This window comes from Rhagoletis zephyria, unplaced genomic scaffold (assembly GCF_001687245.7).
Source record: "Rhagoletis zephyria isolate East Lansing unplaced genomic scaffold, Rhagoletis_zephyria_1.1 Rzeph_scaffold_03613, whole genome shotgun sequence".
NCBI classification, from domain to species: domain Eukaryota; kingdom Metazoa; phylum Arthropoda; class Insecta; order Diptera; family Tephritidae; genus Rhagoletis; species Rhagoletis zephyria.
This window is the reverse complement of record NW_016160696.1, coordinates 1-20,873: the sequence shown is the minus strand read 5'-3', so window position 1 is coordinate 20,873 and position 20,873 is coordinate 1. Positions and strand designations below refer to the sequence as shown.

The following is a 20,873-nucleotide window of genomic DNA, read 5'->3' as shown; positions in this document are numbered from 1 at the left end:
CAATCTGGTTGGCCATAATTTGTTTTCTAAACAAAATTAGTGTGAATGGGTGTGCTCATGCATGTGAAAATATAAATATATATGTATGAACATCTACAATTTACATACATACATACCTTGCAAACCATTTTTTCAGAGTATTCTGAATCGTAAAGAAATTTTAACGAATTCGGAAAGATTTCATCCGATTTTTTTCCGAATTTTCTAAAATGAAATAAATTACGCACACTTCCATTCTTTTACGAAATTTCGGAAGAAAATCGGTGAAGAAANAAATTTCTTTACGAGTTCGTGTCAACCACTTCATATAATTTTCTTTGAAGATTCGGAAAAAATCGTTACAGAAATCAGATACTCCTAAAGATTTCGTTAAGATTTCGGGAACTTTGGTTTGCAGGGTATGTACTATTTATAGGTTTTAAACTGTCTGAACAACTTTTAAGAAAATAAACATAGTAAGTGAAGTTTAAATAAGAAAGAACAATTAAGGACAGTGCTGCCTTCTGTTGGGATGAATACTTCATAGCTTTCATGTACATCAGAGAATTCAACTTTCAACCCATTACAGCATTTTTTTACCAGTTGTTTGGAAGATTCATATTATACCAAATATATTTTCGCTGTCAATTTTTTTTATGATAAGCAAATGTGGAAAGCATATTTTGCTCTTAACTACGTAAATAATTTGAGGAGTTAGATGATAAATGCTCATATCTGACCATTCAGTTGTAATACCATTTCTTGTTTATTAAATATGGAAGACAACTTGGAGGTCGATTCAACATTATTGAATGCTGAGAGTACCTACTGGAAGCGTATCGTCAACTGGGGGGTCCGTCTTCTGCATCAGACGGCTGCCCGGTAGAGCAATAGACGAGAGCGCCGAGCTACCGCTCATTAAAACAAATTTTTAGGTTGAAGATCTTACATCTAAAAGCAGTGTTGCGAAGTTTTGAATTTGGAAAAAAACTAAAACCCAAGAACAATCGCGTTTTTTCTCGAAAAAATCACCAAGTTTCTATTGGAGTATTTAAAGTACTTTGTATGCATGAAAAATTGTATTGTAGGGTTGCCAATTCAAATTAGTAAGAATCAAGATTGCTTGCTCGACTGTCGAATCTATTCTGTTTCCTGTGAATTCAAATATTTTCGTCCTAGCGACGTTAAGATTCTTGTTCTTGCGTACAAAAGCAAAAGAAGAAATGAAGTGTCATATCTATCTACACGGCAGTCTCTTATGATCTTGTGAACTAAAGGAACATAAAGAAATCTTCATTCCGACCGCTTAAGACTTGAAACATAACGAAATTTGATTTCCCTTTTTAATCTGTCTTATTTGAGCGTATTATCCACTGGCGCATAGTGGGAAAAATATTTTAGTGTCAAGTCTTCAAATCCCACCCGATTTCGGTAATTGTCTTTTTTCAAAAGGTTCGTTAAATAATAATTTTACTGTTAGGAGATGCTGTTGCTTTTTTGAATAGTCGTAAAAAAATATAACATATTCAGCCCAAACTAAAGGTCAATTTCTGGTCCCAGCAATGGCGAATTACCGAATGTAATTGTGGTATGGTTGAGAGTGCTGCCACATATTTTGTTGGTAAAAATATGCTCTCTCGCTAATGATTGTCATTGTGACGTGATTTCGTTTCCATTTTTGTAAAATTGCTTACAAAACTTACGATTGCTATAAATTTGTTCCCCCTCTTTTTTAAGATTTCCAAATTTGGTGTCTTCAAACCAAAAGCACACCAAGCACTAAACTCAAAATTTTTTGTGTTTTGAATAAAAAAAAGCACTAAATTTAGTGCGAAAAGCACCAAGTTGGCTTCCGTCAATATTTTGCTCCCCCTGCTGCGCCAGACGAAAGCATTTTGAGGCCTTATTGGATTAGCAGTTCAAAATGCTCAGTTCTAGGTGTAGAGACACTCTTGAGTTCGCTTCTTCCCTGAGTTTTCAGAAAGAATGTGCGAAATTCTTCTGATGATGGACAATGGTGCTCTATGCGTAGAGGGCGTCCAGCAAACGACTCTTTAATATGGACCGCAGACGTAGCTCTATTCTGAATTGCAACTTTTAGGGGAAATCTCGTATGGGACCATGCATTACGGTTGCATCTTCCTATACGACCTTCTCGATGATCGGCAGCTAGCTTGTCTGACAAAGGCGTTCAAATTCTCGAAAATGGTTGACATCACAGCTGCACCTGCACAGCTGCAAAAGGCCTTGGAGATATCGCGAGTTGCGCGAGAACTGAGCAGATCCTCAAATATTGGATTGTGCTAACGCCACTTTTATCCCGAAGGCCGGTAAAAGCTCTGGTGCTTCCCCTAAGAACTTCAGGCTTATCGGCCTGTTCTTCTTTCTTGCTAAAAATGCTAGAATTACGTTTTTAGCCGCATATAATAAACGGAATGCTTTGTGACCGTCTTTCAAAAGCTAAACATATTAACTGCAAAAGAAGGTCGGTAGGTGTCGCCCTACTCAAAAGTATACCAAATACAGGAAGCTTTCAGTAACTTCACTAACGCAGGTACACCGCAGGCGCACCGCACGGTGGTGTTCTCCTAAACCTGCTCTTGTTTGTTTTTGTAAACCTGCTTTTAGAACGGTGATGGACACCGACCTGCCCGCGTGCAAAGCTCTTTCAAGTTTTGTATAAATTTAGTACAGAAACCACCGTTTTAGAAGAAACGGCATGATTTTGAATATAAGAACCCTTGATAAGGGATTGGCTATATAAAAGCATAGTTAAGCCTTTTATTGTTTATGAAACGTCACCTAGCGAATCCAAATGTCTACATTAGGGTGGTCCTTAAATGTAGGAAGCAAATTTTTACATCAGATTTCCCTAGTCTTAACCCCTACGCCGATGCTACTATAGTCGAGTATAACACATATAAATTTTTGTTCCGATTGGAGACGGTTAAGGTGTGTCGCACTGGGGGCAAAGTTCAGATTATCCTATGAAGACGTCTTAACCAACTCTTATAGGGACCAAAATTTATTTTTGACAACCTCGACTTTCGCAGTATCGATTTTGGGTATTAAATGAAAAAACAAAAAATGTTTTTAATGTTTTGAGCCATCAGACCCCTTTAAGTATTAGATGAAAAAAAAATTTATTTTAGTTTTTTGAATCTCTATAAAGGAAACTCCTTAACCTTCTCCAATTGGCACCAAAATTTATATGTAATATCTTCGACTATGGCATTACCAATTGAGGAGGGGTAAGACTGAATAGACTTGTTCATTTGATTTTGCAGATTACTCTAATCTACATACTCATAAATCATAGTTATATGCGAGTTTACGCAACAAGCTATCAAAATTTCATCGAATTTGGCGAACCATTTAGGAATGAACTTTTCTGAACGGATTGATATATCTTTCATAGGTTGGGCAATTATTTATCGGTAAAAAGCTGTATCGACTATATCAACATTTCATTGACCGGTCAGTGTTTCCGTCAAAGTCGTTAGTTTGGTTTAGAGACACCCTCATCGATCTACGTTCTTCGTTCACTCTGCGTGTGTTTATGTAAGTATATAACTACAACTGCTGCCCAGAATATGAGTTTCTAGGGGTAAGTTCTAAAGTCCACATGTGGACTGCATAATTTGAGCTGGTAAGACTTAAGGCTTAGTAAATATTTCCCCTCATTCGAGCTCCCGGAAATTGTGCAAAGTCTACAGCTATCTTTCGATAGCGTGTTTACCAAATTTAGAAACGCTGGTGTCCAGAAAGTTTCGATGTTCAGCGTGACAAAAAAAGCATTGTAAGGGAATACATCAGAAAGGTAAGAAACCATAGCGGGGGATTATTAGAAGCACGTACTTTCACACGGTAGGATTCAGCTTCGACTCGTGATCAGGGAAATCCATACACAGGCAATGCGAACATTCGAGTGTAATTCTAATAAAAACGATAATTTTTATGTAGAAGAAACTGAAGCATCAAATTGTGTTCAGCTCTCTCTAAATTCTTGTTTTCCAATCAATATTTTTTTTTTTTATCGAGCGATAAGCACATTGGCTAATCAAAAGCTTAGTAGAGGGATTCACCAAACCTTGCCAAACCCCGTGCACGGCCTACGGAAGGCACAACTTTCGCTGAGGAAAACCGGTTTTTACAAGCAATCAAGAGTTTTGCAAGACTTAGTGAATTCCCCTAATGTGTGATAGTGACTTAGAGCAAACATCCGTATTGGGCAAGTGCTACTCAACCTGGCTCATCACGTTGCATTAAACTAAAGAATGTTGTCTGGAAGATAAAAGTATTGAACTAAATGAACATCAACTTCGATTCAGAGGAATGGAAGAACTACTTACTGATATTTTGGATTTATAAATGCCTATCCAGTTTTTTCTAAAAATATTTCCCCAAGAATTATTCCTGAACTTCGCTGAGCAGACCAATACTGGCATTAAAGATAAGAACCCAACATGAATTTGCGTGTGTCCGAAATCGACATCCAGCAATTTATTGAAATAACGTATACCAGAGCTTCTTAAAGTGTGTTCCGCGGAACCCAAGGGTTCCCTAGAAAAGTCACCGGGGTTCCGCGAAATTATTTATGGTATGAATAAGCACGCCGGTCGGTTTGGGTTGCACACAGAAAGAAAAGTTCTATAAACAGTTTGACCGAGAGGCAATTATCTATTTTCAAGTATACACATGTATGTACTCGTAGATGGTATGATTGCCGTACTGAGTGCCATACTTACATAAGAGGGTTGAGCTTGCGCTTGTCAGCTTGTTTTTTTTTTTCTAAGCGGTATGTGTTGTTGGCCGCTGTAGCCAAAGGGTTATATGCAACTTTCTACAGAAACTAGAGCTGCAAAACTATCGATGGCACTATATATGGCACTATATAGTATAGTATCGATAGTTTCAATTTGACACCACTAGCGATTAATGGTAGCCAACTACCGCGATACTATCGGAAACCTTCAAATACAAATAATTGCCAAAATCAACAGTGAGACCTAGCTACTTCAAACTACAAAAATGCATACTCAAAAATTTTCTAAGAAAGCTAATTAAAAAGCTCGAAATTTTTAATATTCGAAAAACTCGAATTTGCCTCGATTTTGTAAATTGTTTAAAATTTAGACTTGCAACGTGTTGTTTTTGTTGCTTAAAATAACTTATTTGTTAATTTTAATAAAGCACACCAAAATGGTGTTTAAAACTAACATTTCTGTTTTTTCAATATAAATAGTGCCGTAGTAAGGATCCCATATTTTTTTTTCTTACCGATAGTATCGAAAATATCGAATGGTCCAACCACCGATAGTTTTGCAGCTCTACAAGGAATGCGATGAATTGCCAAATGAAATGTGAAATGTCATTATTGGGCACTTGGTAAATCACCTGAAATATTTGTCAGATTATTTTTCGGATGGTAGTAGTAATATAGGTTTGGTGAAAAATACAGACTTTTGAATCTGTGTCTCTGAAAGAGTTTTGTGTTAGTGTTAAGAGTAAATATCATCAAGTCACTAAAAAGGCCACATTAACTTTGCTTCCTTCTGTCACAACGTAATTCAGGTCGAAATTAGATGCTACCACAGAAATGCGCATACAGCTTTCAGACGTTATAACAAACTACTATTTTATACAATAATTAATAACAGCGAAACAATTTGATTCTTTACATTAAAATTTAAAGTATGTTTACTATTTCTAGTAAAAGTTTATATTCATATTTAAATTGCACTGCCTTTGATTTTTTGTTATTTGATGTGGGGTTCCATAAAATGAAAATTGTTTAGTAAGGGTTCCATCTTATTAAAAGTTTAAGAACCCCTGACGTATACAATGTCTTTGGTACATCCACCAAGAGTGCAGAAACATTGGAATTATGGAATCGGAACATCTTTCATAANATTAAAAGTTTAAGAACCCCTGACGTATACAATGTCTTTGGTACATCCACCAAGAGTGCAGAAACATTGGAATTATGGAATCGGAACATCTTTCATAAAGCAAACGATGCCATTCAATTACAATTCCAAATGCTTCCTCGCGAACATCCCAACGCGGATAGGGATAAGATTCGACCAATACTGATAAATTTTAACGAAACGTGTATGCAATTTCCCCTAAAGAGCCAGCTTTGTGTGGATGAGGAAATTTGCTCAACGAAAGCAAGGAATAACTTGAACAGGTATAATCCCAAAAAGCCGGAAAAAATTTAGATATAAAATATTTTTACTTTGCGACACTAGCGGTTTCGCGTACAGTTTTGAAGTAGAATCTGGAGCTGAAAATATTATTGAGCCTGGCATGCCAGATTTGGGTACTGCCTGAGACGTTGTAATGAAACTGGCCAGATATATTCCGACGAATCAAAACTATAGGCTTTGTTTTTCCGAACTTGTTTACATCGTTGTCACTGATAGAATATTTGGGTATGGAAGGGATCCTCAGCTTAAGGACAATACTACGAAATAGAATACCTGACTGCAATTTTCCGACAGATAAAGATATTTCTAAAAAGTGTCGTGGGCACTGCAGCGAATATGTTGCATATGTGGGAGGAATAGATGTAGCTACCGTTATTTGGATGGACAACAAATCTGTTACTCTAGCAACTAATTTTGCTCGGGAGCTACCGAAATCGGAAGTAAAAAAAATATATTAACATTGAAGAACCTTACATAGTGAGCGAGTATAATCGTCACATGAGTAGGGTGGATCTCATCGATAGCATCATGGGCCGTTATAAAAGATTGTTGAAAAGTAGAGGATGGCAAGTTCGCAAGTTTTACCACTTCTTAGGTCTTGCTAGGCTAAGACAAAGTCGGAAACTGGTCAGTTTGTGCCTAGAAGAGAATCCGTTGCAAACACCCAGGATGCAGTGGAGTGTCACAAGCGGTATGTGAAAAATGTGGTGTAGCTTTATGCTACAAGTATTCTCATTTCTTAAAGAACCTAACGGGTTACTCATTATGTCTATTAGCAAGCCTTTTCTTAACCTTACCGAGCATTTTGTAACCGACAAATTGAAAAATTCTTTTAACAAAATCAGAAAGAGCAATTATAGCTACCGGTTGAAGAAAAGTGTTAAGCCATAACTGCCAAAAAAAAAAGTAAGCGTTTTTTTTTCTTTTCGATACAGAAATGCATCCAGATGCTCTTACAACACTTCTGCTTAAAAAAAAAAAACTTTTTTAAAAATGTGGCTAAATTTTTTTGCCTTAGCGCTCGATGTAGTTCAATAAAAATCGGGAAATGTGATAAAAAAAAAACTTAATGCTTGGATCTTGGTTATTTCATCATTTTAAAATATTTTCACCATTTTTTTCGTAATGAATGTTTAAAATGCCTCGTTGCTGTTTCATTAAAAATGTGTGAAAGCTTCTATTATTTTAAGCAAAGTTCGAAAATTTTCGTTTATTTGTAAATTAAGAACGAAATTATTTTCTCCCACAAATTCATTTTGGCTATTTCGAGACATAATAATAAACGTTATTTAATAGAAAAACACTACTTAATGAAGGTAGCACACTATATTTGATAACATCATAGCAAAGCGAAAAAATGTACAGATATATATCTCCACCACTTACCTTGAACATTAGTGGATTGCGATCAATTTCAGCTTCGGCGCTCTCACAAAGTGATTCTGATTCGGAGAGAAAAGCGAGAAACTGCAGAAAGATATCAGAAATAATCGTTAGCAATTAAAATAATGAAAATATGTATACGGAGCACATACTTGATCCATAGCACGATCGAACGACTGAAGACTATGTACTGCGGCATGAAGCTGCTTGCCGCGATTGATGACGCCATTATTTAAATTTGAATAGCTGAAAAGGAAAAGTTTGTTTAATAAATACATATTAACTTATTCATATCACTGGTTAAGTAAAAGTTAACTTTTTGCGGCTCAAAAGTCACAAACTACAGACTTCCTAATCTCTAAAAGCTGTCAACTCAGAAGAAATAGTAGAACTGTTTCTGGTCTTATTCTGTAGAGAATACCTAATTCTTTTAAACTAAAATACGGTTTCTATTCGGTATTTACCCGGACAGTCATAAAAGTAACCGACCTGACTTATAAATACTCATTAATGGAGATCTCCCTAAGATTTTGGATGGAAAAACTCTCGTGTGTGTCATGCCTTTTCTCGTGCCAATGCTGGACACTCGTAAAGACAGTATAGGACCGTTTACTTAATTTACTCAGGATTACAGCTACGGCACCGAGGATTGTACGGAAGGCCCACTTTAGCTACATGTTTGCCAATCGGCCAATGTCCCATTATCGTGGCAGTTAATTTGGGTATACGTTTCCTCGACCTCTTTAAAAGTGCTTCTATCTTTGGCTTGTCATAATGCGGCCATATATTTCTAAGTTTGAAGGTCGGTCCAACGTTGCAGGTTTGAAGGTTGGTCCAACATGTATTAGCCATATGTGCGAATTGCAAATGATGTTCCCTTTTAATGAGTTCGAGTGAAAAGATTATTGTCTCTGCTTGGGATTCATCAAAGGATGCTCTGGCCTTAGGCCCACTCATTTCAGTGCATGTTCATTCCTATGGCGGGGAACTCGGATTAGAGAGATGCTAATTAACTCGTCGGTCGAGCTTAACGCGCATTTGCTTTGACTGTTTTAGATTTTGTTACCGATGAGGCAAGTGCCAGAAGTGCCGCTCGGAAATCTGAGAAAATTTATGCTTTTCGTACTTCTATGCAGCTCCCCTCTAATGCTTTACAGGTCCTTCCGCTTGGAACATTCTAGAAAACCCCCACCCACATCGCAGTCCCTTTTGCACCCGTCAGTATAGATTTCAGTGGAATTCTCCTCGCCTATCTGACTACTGTGATCGATAATACCATCTCTCAACAACCTAAACGCATCCAAAGTGAACGCTCTTAGTGAATCTGTGAACATGCAAAAATCGGTCATCATTATGCGATACAATACCGAAACTGAAAAGTATCAGTCCATCCGCCGCCGCGGCCGTGCCGTGTTGTGTTCTATCCTGGTTATATTTTGGGTAGCTAAGATTAAGATTAAGCGTGCTCGTACGAACTGCCAGAATAAACACCGCATTTGGCGACTAGGTGAAGTCACTACCCCAGAAAAATGCATTCAAAGGGCATTTCAAAAAGAGCTCGGATAGAAAAATTGGGCATAAAAATCTCTCACAAGATGTGTACCGCACTCACAAGACAGTAATATATCGAGCTACAAGGATGGTGAAAAATAGACCCCATTTGCGAAAGTATTTTATTGTTTTCCTTGTCATGTTACATACATATGTACATTAGAGTGCTTCACCCTTTATAGAAACAAACATTTTAAGACCATCGCCTTAATATTTCGTAAAAATATTAAGATTTACATATGTCGTCTGCGCCTATTTGAAAAAATCACATGATTTTGATTCTATTGACGAAATTTTCAAACATTCTTATGCATCTATCATCTGAGGCGATTTTTTGGGAAACATACTTTTAAAAAGTAATTTTATTTGTAAAAATTCTATTTTGGGACTTCTTTTCAAATTGATTAAACTCACTTTCGTCTTAATATTGTTCCGAAATATTTCGGTGAATTTTTTTAAATATATGTAATGCATTTTATAATTCCAACCCCCAAAATGTTTCCAAAAGCTTCCCCAAAAACACCGAAAAGTCGTAAAAAATTCATAAAAGTTCCGAAAGATACCACTTAATGAAATACGAAGTACCTACTATTGGGAAAGTTGCTTAAAAATTCCAAAAAATTGCAAAAAGAAGCAAACAAATCCGGAAGTATAAATCACGACGAGTTTCGGTAATGCCCTCAAAAACGCTAAAAATTCCGAAAACTTTTCCAAATCCCTGGGAATTCGTGAAAGGTCCCGAAAAAATTCTGAAAGACCGCAGATTTTTTAAAATACCTGAAAACATCGCAAAGGTTGCCTGACATCCCGGCGAAATAAAATACGCAGAATCCCGAGAAAATAATATATGTAAGTGCGCAAACTACCAAAAAAAATAAAAAATTCAGAAAAACTCGAAGGAGCCCGAAAGGCCCCGAAAATTACGGGAAACCTCTTTAAAATAAAAGACAAAGAATTACAAAAATTACAAAAGTTTTCCTAAATTCTGAAAAGAGTACCGGAAAGTTTTCCAAAAAATTCTAACAAACACCGAATTGTGCGTAAAAATAAAACACGAAGAAAAAAACTCACAAATTTCCTGCAGCACTCTGAAATAATTCGGATTGGCTAAAAAATTTATTTAGTTAATTTAATTTTTAAATTTAAGAAAAATTAATTTCGTTTTCGTCTCCGAAAAATTGGGAGGTCTAATGGCCGGTTTCACTAGCAATTTAAGTGAAAAAATAATTTTTCTCTTCTATCAGTTTGCATACTAAATAAAAACAAAAAATTAATTTGCATTAAAATTTCTCTCGACTAACGAATGTTTTAAATATCGCAAAAAAAAATCAAAAATTGAAACCAAGGCACTCACCGCTGATTAATGGCCTCTGTCATCTTTTTGAGACGCGTAGTATCATCCGATGGATAAACGGCAATCAACTTTTGCGTCAAAGCATTGAAAAGTTCAAATTGTTGTTTATTCTGATGCAGCTCGGCGTGGAAAGACTGTAAACAAAATGCACAAAAGCAAATTACACAAATTAATTAATTACAATTTTATAGTATTTGTTAGTAAAAGTTTGCAGCCAGCAATCTAGCCACACACACACACACAACTACATGCTCGTACATACCTTTTGCTCCTTTTGCTGCGCTTCCAAGACATCAGCCGTGGTGGCAACGTTGCCCATGCGCTCGGCACGTGCCTCCATGCGAGCCAGCCATTTTTCCAACTCCAAGCGCTTTGTTTCATAGCTGTGCGGGTGTGTGTGTCAATAAAAAAGAAAGGGATGACAGAATTTTATTAGTTTTTTAATGTAATTAACTTAGTTTTAATAAAACGTATAATCTCTTTAGGAAATTTGCAACACTACTCACCGCTGTGAATCGCCGAGCATATTCTTCAATTGGGCGGCGCGTTGCAGCACACACTGTGAGGTCTCATCCCAGTGCTCACGTAAGCGTGTAACTAGAGAAATAACGTAAAGAAAAAAGAGGGATTAGTTATGATTGAGAAATACATACATATGCTGGGTGAGAAAAGTTAGTTATTTAAAAAAATCACATAAGAAATTATAACAATTACAACAAAGGTGAGTAAAATGTCGAAAGTAAGTGACTGAGCTTTCGACTGCTGCAGCTGTAAGTACAAATGTAAGTGAAAGCTTAGTAAAGTTGAGTAGAGAGAGAGCTCTTGATGCTTTCGCATGAAGAGCAACAGAGAAAGCGCAATCGAGGCCTTGTTTTTATTTGAGTGCTGTAAGATTTCTCCTTGCTTATACGATGTCCATGTACATATGTTTGTATGACCGTGGTACCATAGGACTACTTTTTTTAAATTAAACCTGCATTAAAGGAGCCAAAAGTCTAATTTTTGGTGGAAGGTGATTTCGTAAGGGTAGGAGTGTGATGTATTTTCGAATGAATATTCGTCGTCACGATTTCGTTTCAAAATACATTGAACCAGGAGTCCTTTATAATTTCCACATTTTAACCAGAAAAATAAACGATCATGCAAAATTCATTAACATTAAGTTAGTGGTAAACAATTTGATAGTTGTGACTAACAGGGCAATTCTGGCTTTGATAGTAAACAGTTTTTCTGAGATAAATGAAAGACAGATGGCAAGATATTACGAAAGGCTTTTCTTGCTCTAGTATAAAAGTCTTGGAAAAAAAGCTTTCTCAAACATCACTCGTGGTGGAAAGCTCTTTTGAGGGAAGCACTTGTATATAATTTAGCTCACGTCGCTGCAACAGTATTAAATGGCCGAGTGAGGAAAGCACTGTTGTATTTTTTTTTAATTTAATTTTCTTGCAATTTTTAGATTTCATTGTCTTGAAAAGAAGATTATATATTTTTTTATTTCTTTTAATTTTTAGAAATTAATTTTTTTCGTTTTGTTTTTTTTAAGAAAGAAAACTAAATGGTTTTTGAATTGCATTATATTTTTATTTTTTATTTTTTTTTATTTCTAATTAAATATATTTTTTAACTAAAATTAGCAAAATTTTTTTGTCTTTTCAAACTTAATTTTCTTTTTAGTTTTAGAGTTTGTATTAAAAGCCAAAATATATACGGTTTTTTATTTCATTTAATTTTTAAATACGTACTATTATTTTCCAATTTTTATTTGATTTTTTTCTTTTACTAATTTAATTTTCTTAGATTTCATAGTTTCAAAAAGAAAAATTTATATTTATTAATTGCATTTAACTTTGAAAAAAAAAATTTTTTTACATTAATTTTATTTTATTTTCCCTTTTTTAATTTTTGTTTTCATTCATTTATTAGTTTTTACCATTTAATTCATTTTTTTTTTAGTTTTTTGCTCAAGCTTTTAAGGCATTTGCCACAAGAATTACGAAAGAATTTCGTCTTGTCAAAGACTGTGGTGAGTTGAAAGACAGTTGCCAGGATTGCCCTGTAAATTCTTCATAGTGTCAAGGATTATGGAAATGTTGGTGCTTTCCAAGTAAATACGTATGAAAGCTTCAAAACAGCTTCTTAATTTCAGCAAGTTCTAATCAAATTGTATGTGCAAGGGCCACCAGGTGGGCAGTGATGTCCTTCGCTATCGATTTTATTCTTAGTAAGTTAAATTGTTTTTATTTTTGCGTATTAATGTGTAGTTGCATTAGCTGGGATTAGCTGCCATAAACGTTAATTTACAACATTTAGTTTGATTTTGCATTTTTTTTTTAGTGCATTTTTGGTTAAAATATCGCATATCCTCTTTCCGTCAATTAGTTTTACCTTTCAAACAACAACGCATGTAATCCAAATCAGCAGCGCAATGGGGCGCAAGGGAAAATTGTTTCAATGCTAGGCGATGAATAGAGAGATAAATGATAAACAGTAGTAGATACTTATAAGTAGTTTAGGCTATGGGAGAATTTATTAGAGGCACGAATTCAAAACATCTCATTTTTTTTTAGTTATTCAGATACAATCAATTGTTGTAGAGGGATTAAAAAAAATATATATATTTTTTTTCTTCTCGAGCAAGCTTTAAAGCATATCTTTTTTTTTTAAATAAATTGCGTGGACTATCGCAAACACGTCAATTTCAATGAGTATGTTTATTTATTTTATTACATGCATTGCGTTTAGATAAAATTGATATGCAGGGACTTTTTTGTCTGCTGGAATAAAGTCTGTTACAGATAAAAATTTTTCACAAAGGAGTTCGCTATATAAAATTCCAAATGTATAAAAAAACAAAGAATCACAGTTTCTTCCACAAGTACCGGGTACAGCGGAACTTTAGACTAGATTTTGAGCTAGAGAAATTTGTTAAAAAAATATGGTTCATTAGGCTCTAAAAACAATCTGTGTGAAAGATGAAAATTTTTGGTCAATACCTTAGGCTCGCCCAAGTTCATCAAAGCTCAAGTGGAAAAAAATGTTCTTAGCTTATTTCGATTCTCCACAAATAAGGTCCATACAACAAATCATGTAGGACTAATAGTTTCGAAAATATTTGCAATTGTAGTCAAAGAAAAAATGATTTAGTTAATGAATTTATTGATTTTCATTTTTTGACCACATTGAACTTTGATAGTCTTGGGCGAGCCTAAGATATTGACCAAAAATTTTCACCTTTCACACGGATTGTTTGTTAATGAATCATGTTTTTGCTATAACCAATCAAAATTCAAAAAAAAATGGTTTTTCGGCCCATGCTTATATTCAGCAAGTTGTATGCAAAACCATATAACTTTGAAGGACCCGGCTGAAACTTGCACTTAATTTGATTAAAACTTAATGGGCTACAAAACTGCATGAATACTTGAAAATTGAATTTTAAAATTTTTATGAACATTTTTTGAATTTCTGTGAACTTTATATATAGTGCGAGACTCTGATTCATCTGGTTTATATTATAGAATTAACTATACATAATTTCATATGTAAGTAACACAGTTCAACAAAATTTGATCGTATTTTATTTTTGAAGTGCATTTACAAAATGTTTCTAGCACGTCCAGTTTTTGAGAAAAAGCTGTTAAAGTTTCGAAAAATTCCTGAAAAATCCTTGCTGGTGAAATCGGTTGTAAGAAGAATAAAAGGATTCTAAGTAATTATTGCTCGAATACCGCCAAGTGATAGGAAAATGACTCATTCGAGTAATAATAAAACGGCTTGACCAGGTGTGTTGCCTTCGGGCGATCAATTTGTTGCGAGAGCGACTCGATTTCTTATATCTGACCGGAAATAATTGACCGGTGGGTTCATAAATAATAATAATAATATTAACAGATTGGCGCTTATATTAGTGTTTGGCCGAGTTTCTAACCGATTTGTGGCGTGCGCCTTGATATTGTCCCACAAGGGGGAGGTACTTACAGTGTTCAGCCATCTCCGAACGGCGATTGTATTTTTATGAGAAGCTGTTTTCCATGACAGAAGTACACTCGGAGTACATACATATATACATATGTGTTTGCAAAAACACTTAAAACACTTATATTCATACACACCCAGCATTTTGTAAAATTTTCGAACAAAAATTGGTATTATTTGACTCTCCCCAGATGATAACAGCGATCGAATATGCACTCATTTTCTAATCAAATATGACTATGTCGTCGGGTGAAAACTGTATCGTACATATGACTATTGTTGTTATATTTTTTGTCATCTTTGGTTATTCTTTTAACAATTTTCGTCAATTTTTTTAGTCATTTTTGTATCAAATTTGTGGTTATTTTTATATAAAATTTGTGGTCATTTTTATATCAAATTTCTAGTCATTCCTGATTATTATTTTTTTATAATTTGTATTTATTTGTTGTTACTTCGAATCATTTTACCATTTATTTTGAAAAGTCAATTTTGAAGAAGGACGCGAAAATTCAGACACCCCCTTTTTTTTCTGGGAAGTCGTCTACATTGACACGCGGCTTCAACTTTAGCCGGACACACCAAGAGGGAATACATGCTATTTAAATAGGCCCTCTGACTTACGACTTCTGTCTAAATTATCGCGATGAGAAAGAAATCGAAAGCTTCAAATAATATAAATAAAAGCCTCCGTGCGTGCCTTGCCCCAGTGCGGACTAGAATACATTGGGTCCCATGCATAAAAATTGAGCTTAAAGTCAGAATCAGTTTTTACATTGATGAAGTGAGCTCAAGCTAAATAAATTGTACTGAAAATCGATTCGGAGCTTAAGCTCACTTTATATGCATAAGGCACATTAATTTACCTTTACGAGTATATCTTTGATTATCTGGCCTTTTCACATCGATCTTCTAAATCGCCATTCTAAATTGGATTTAGGCAGCTAAAACTTTAACCCAATCAATGCAACCCTTGTTTTCTAAAAAAGACGTCCTGAAGCCATCTAACAGTTCACACAAAACCCGCTTCCATTGAGTGAACCGCAGGCCCATAGTTCGGCATTTTATTAGCCAATTTGTCTACCTGAACACTACTTAGCCTATTGGCTTTCACATTAATTCAATTAAGACGGAAATTATCCTACAAAATTTTAACCTAACGGGCAGTCTGGCTGACATTATTGAGACTCTGCTTCGTATCTGTTCGCTTGACAACACGAATTACGAGTTAATACCCAGTGCGAAAGAGAATCGGAAGCTTTCATCCAGATATCATGAATCGACAGTTTATTTTCCGGTCTTGGAGAAGCGTGTGTAGAGTTTTTCAGTCCTCTGGGAGAAATACACCACCTGAGACCAGTAGGAATAGAGTTTTCTATGTAATTAAGCTGAAGTCACTTACTCATGAGTACCGCTCGTGGTACCCTCACGAAAAACGAATAGGCATATAAGTATCTTTTTTATAATTTTGAAATAAAAATTAGGCAATTGATATCAAATCAAAATTCGGCTTAAACAAGAATAGTTAAAAATCGATTGGTTTCATTGCAATCATCTACCCGCAATTCCGCCGCTGGCATTCTGCACCAACTGCGTCTCATCGTGCGATGAACGTCGACGCATGCGTATCTCTTCGCGCGTCAAACTACCAGCAGCCTGAGCGGCGGCGCTGCTGCAGCGGCAGCAGCGCAGCGCGTGACTGCGCCTGATGTTGCAGCAATGCAGCGGCCGCAGCTGAGCCGGGCGTCAAACCCGTATTATGCATGACATTGGCTGGCACATTCCCCAACAGCTGTTGACGTATTTGCTCCGAAATTCACTGCTCAACGGCATCGGTGGTCCACCACTACTACCACCACCGCCGCTACTGGCTGGGCCAACACCACCACTACCTGCGCCGATATTTCCCGAACCACTCTAGCGCCAGCACCTGCGCCACCGCCACCTACTCCAATCATATTTGATTTACTAAAATCTTGCGATGCTTGCACGCGGTGACGGCTGTACTGCAGCTCAAGTGGCAGATTACGATCCAGCGAACGCATGTGGTGCTCGATAGTGGAACGCATTGCATTGTGCTCGGCGGTTTGATTGAGCGCCGTGGCAGAGCCCTGCAGCTGCTGTGAGCGCAGCTGCTTCAACTCCTCGAATGATTGTCGTGCGGCAGCGGCCACAGCAGCCACAGCTGGGTTCTGTGGCATGGCGCTAACATCGCGTACGGTTGTTTCGTCCAAAGAGAGATTGCGTTCGTAGGGTGGACCGCGTAAATTCAAATTGGTTAGCGGGTGACGTACACCTGCGCCAGCACCCAAACCGGCCTTGAAGCTCAAGTCGAAATTGTTTTGCTGTGCGGCCACTGCGGCGGCGGCAGCTGCAGCTTCCATTGAACGTAAATTCATTTGCTCTTGCATGGCCCGCTCCATATTACGTAGGCCGCTCTCAATGCCGCGCAGTGCATCCTCCGAACCAAAGTCCTCTGTGGGTGATATGCGCGCGCTTGTTGGGCAAGCATTAGATGCGGAGGCGACGGCGGCGCGGCAGCAGCAGCAGCGGCGGCGGCTTTCTTTGCTTCGCTTGCGCGTGTAGGCGCTGGTGATGGCACCGCAGACTTGGGCAGCGCATCATTGCTAGCCGACAACAGCATGGGTGGATCAAAAGGATTTGAGCTACGCTTGAACACGTCACTTGGCTTCTCCGGTGGCAATGGTGGGCGATCTTTGAACTTGTTGACGGTGATTGGTGAATTTTGCGCGCTATTTTGTGCGGAGCTCTGCGCCGAAGCGGGCTTCTTGGGTAGCGGCGGTGGTTGGCGGCCCCCCGGCGGTGGCAACGGGAATCCATCCGGCAGGCTCTTGAGGCTGTGCCGCTTTGGGGTATCTCTGGCGGTGTGCACGATCGGCTGCGCGTGCCGGTATAGCAGGAACTGGTTTGTTGTGTTGCGGTGGCAGTGGCGGTGGCACGGCGCCAAAGGGTTTCGGTGGCAAATGCATGGCCGGTGCGCTCTTCTCCTCCTGTGAAGCTTGTTTGCGTAGTATTTGCTGGGCGCGTATAGCGGCCTGCGCGGCTAGTTCTGAAGTGAGCCGCGGAATTTCTGGTGCCATTTTGGGACCATCGGGGTCGGCGGCGTTGGCGGGTGGTGGCGGTGGTTTAGCAGACATTTTCGAAGGGCGTTGTGTAAGCTGAGGCTGCTTATTCGAATGTAGCGCTTCCAAGGGTTCACAGAAGAATCGTTGATTTTAGATTGATATGCGGATATTTTTCTTATGGGAAAAAAACTAAGACATTTGTGCGGATTCGTTGCAATTTTTATTTATGAATTAAATCCTTAAATCATTTTTTTGATTTCTTTTCAGCGGCTTTTTATATCACTACACTATTATGCGTATGCTTTTGTTCACTTTACGACATCACTGCCTACTTTCGGGCCTTCCAATACTAAGTTTACTTCAACACTTTTCTTTTGTTGGTTTTTTACAGTTAAGCCGGCATTTTTATTAGTTTTTATTTCTGCAGTTTTTTGTTTACTGCTGTGTTTGTTTTTGTTTTGGCCTTTGTAGTAGCAAAAGCGCCGCTAGTAAATGCAACTGTTTACAGCAAACATAAACGACAATAATGTGCAAATAAATAAACACTGCCGTAAAACCGGCAATAAAGGCAACAACAACAAACTATGTGCAACCTATAAAGTGTAATAGAAAAGTGTCGCGTGGCTATTGCGCTCGGAGCGCGGCAACACCTCAGACTCTCTTTTGAATTATGCTCTCTTATTTGCGCTCATTTTCTTTTTAGTCACTCTCACTTTCGCGCTCCTTCTTCTACTGTGGCTCTCTCTCGTTCTATCTAGCCCACTTTCTCTATTTTTCCGCTTTCATCCACTCTCACTTTGTTACTCTTCACCACATCCGCTGCGTGTTTTCACCACTCTTACTACCAACTCATCATAGCCGGCTTTCATTTACTTTTACTGTAGCATACTTTTCGGCTTTGTGGAGATTAAGGCCAACCACAGACTCTTTATTACTACAGTGGACCCCCTTAAATTGCAGCTGCCACACAAGACTTCATCTTTCATCAGTACGCAAAAGCCTTCCCTCATGTATTTTGTGGCTATGTACCTTGCTTTCTAACAAAATTTGTACTCATTTACCGGTGCCACGTACGCACACATACATTCGTACATACCAAGGTGTGTACTACCGCTTCCGGTACATCAAACTTCTCTCAATTGCACTCCCGTCCACCAGATACCGGCGCCTGGAGCATTGCCCCAAAGGCGTGGGTTGTACTTACTATGTGCAATTTGCTACAACGCATGTTGCGGCTATTTGTTGCAAATGTACCCTTGCCACAAGTATTATGCATACACCAAGCCACTCACACAAACATATAAATGCTAAGTCATGCACTCCATAGCTATTGCAATTGTGAAAGAGTTAGTGAGGGGGACGCACGTGCGGACATCGTGCATCCGCCCACCTGCTTCAACTAGCAACCACACCCACTTTGCACTTTGCATATACATATGCATATTCGACCGTACCACCTTACAAACAAACGAGAAAATTTTGCCACATAGCCCTGTGTTTCAAATATTTTTGCAGGGCAATTTCGCAAGAAAAAAAATTAATGTTTTCGGTGCTACCTACAGGCAATAAATAAAAAAAGTAAGGACGCCTGGACCACACTGGAGAAGTGAAATTTACGTTACATATCGTCACTTGAAATTGAAAAAGACGTAACAACATCGTAAATGAAATGGAAAAAGTCGTGACTAATATTTTAATTTTTTCCCATAAAATTATGTGGCGAGTTGTAATTCGATGAAATCCATCATATAAATCAAAAAGTGAATTTTGAACTTTTTATTAGTTATGACTTTTTGCATTTCAACGCTGATGTTTATTACGTCTTATTGCATTTCAGGTGACGATATGTACTATTATTATCTCATAACCAATATACATATATATGTTTATTTACATATGTGTATGCCTTTTCTTAAGGTTATATTTTTGTCTTTTTTTTGTCTATCTAGATCCCTACCTCTAACCCCTGTTCGTTCTTATTACATCTATGTTATTCTGTTTTCCTTTATCTTTATACTTTATCAATAACACAATCAATAGTAACATCCAACAAAATATCGATAACAAAACCAATAAAAATATTGATAACTAAATCGATGACAAATTCGATACAAATTTCGAAAGCAAAATCGATAATAATAATGATAGCAAAATCGACTAGAAAATCGATAAATAAATCTATGGAAATGGATATTAAAGTATAAAAAAATATCGATAAATAATCGATAATAAAATCGATAGCAAAAGTCGATTACAATATCGATAAAAATATCGATAACAAAATCGATAAAAATATCGATAACAAACTCGATAAAAACATCGATAGCAAAACCCATAAGTAATTGATAACAAAATCGATAAGAAAATGAATAAATAATCGATAAAAAGAAATTATAACAAGATCGATAACTATTTGATAACTAATTGATAACAAAATCGATGACGAAATCGAAAAAAAATCGATAAAATCGATGACAAATTCAATAAAAATTTCGATAGCAAAATCTGTATAATGTTGGTACCAAAATCTATTAGAAAATCGACACAAAAAAATATCGATAACAAAATCAATAAAAATAACGATATCAAAATCGATTATAAAAGCGCTAAAAATATCGATAACAAAATCTATAACAAAATCGATAACAATATTGATAAAAACTTCGATAACAAATACAAATATCGATTATTATCTCGATAATTCCCAAGAATCTCGAAAAGCTCTTAAATCCCGAAATAGTTCCCAGATTGAGTCTCTGTGCCTCTATCTATATCCTTTTCTTTATAATTACCTTTATTTTAATCTTTCTTCCTCTATCTTCATCTCAACTTTTATCGGTATCCTCATCCTCATCTTTATCTTTGCTTTTACTTTTATGTTTATCATTTTCTTCTTCTACATATTCCCCTTCACCTTTGCCTTTATATAAGTAAAGTTTTTAAATTTATCTTGGTCTTCATTTTTGACTTTATCTTATCTTTACTTATCCTTGTTTTTGTTTTTATTTTTTTCTTTGCCTTTACCCCTTTCTTTATCTATGTACGTACTCATCTTTACTTTCATTCTTGTATTGGTCTTTTTCTAAGTGTTATTCTTTAACCTTTTATTAGCAAGTTTTTATTACAAAAATAATATACATTCAAGAAGCACTTGTTTCCGACCCAACCATTTCCGTTGCACCATTTTAGTGTGCAAGTTCCGTTGAATTTGCCAATTTACTCCCAACCAACCAACCGCCGCTAAGAAGTTTCAACAAGTAATTTTTACATACATAAAAAAACATAAAATTAAAAATAACAAGTAAGAAAGTCTAAGTTCGGGCGGAGCCGAAC

General features: G+C 36.8%; 1 protein-coding gene across 1 annotated transcript in view; it reads right to left on the bottom strand.

Moving 5' to 3' along the window:
* LOC108369325 (dystrophin-like) overlaps window positions 1-18,033 on the bottom strand; it is a gene marked incomplete at its 3' end in the record, with an annotated part of 53,676 nt that extends 35,643 nt beyond the window's left edge. Inside the window, 11 exon segments of the mRNA XM_017624416.1 lie at window positions 7,578-7,658; window positions 7,727-7,820; window positions 10,480-10,613; window positions 10,742-10,862; window positions 10,986-11,076; window positions 16,014-16,141; window positions 16,143-16,266; window positions 16,269-16,346; window positions 16,379-17,036; window positions 17,039-17,342; window positions 17,344-18,033. Coding sequence (XP_017479905.1) covers window positions 7,578-7,658; window positions 7,727-7,820; window positions 10,480-10,613; window positions 10,742-10,862; window positions 10,986-11,076; window positions 16,014-16,141; window positions 16,143-16,266; window positions 16,269-16,346; window positions 16,379-17,036; window positions 17,039-17,342; window positions 17,344-17,612 — 2,082 coding nt within the window.
* Between the last annotated feature and the right edge of the window lie 2,840 nt (window positions 18,034-20,873).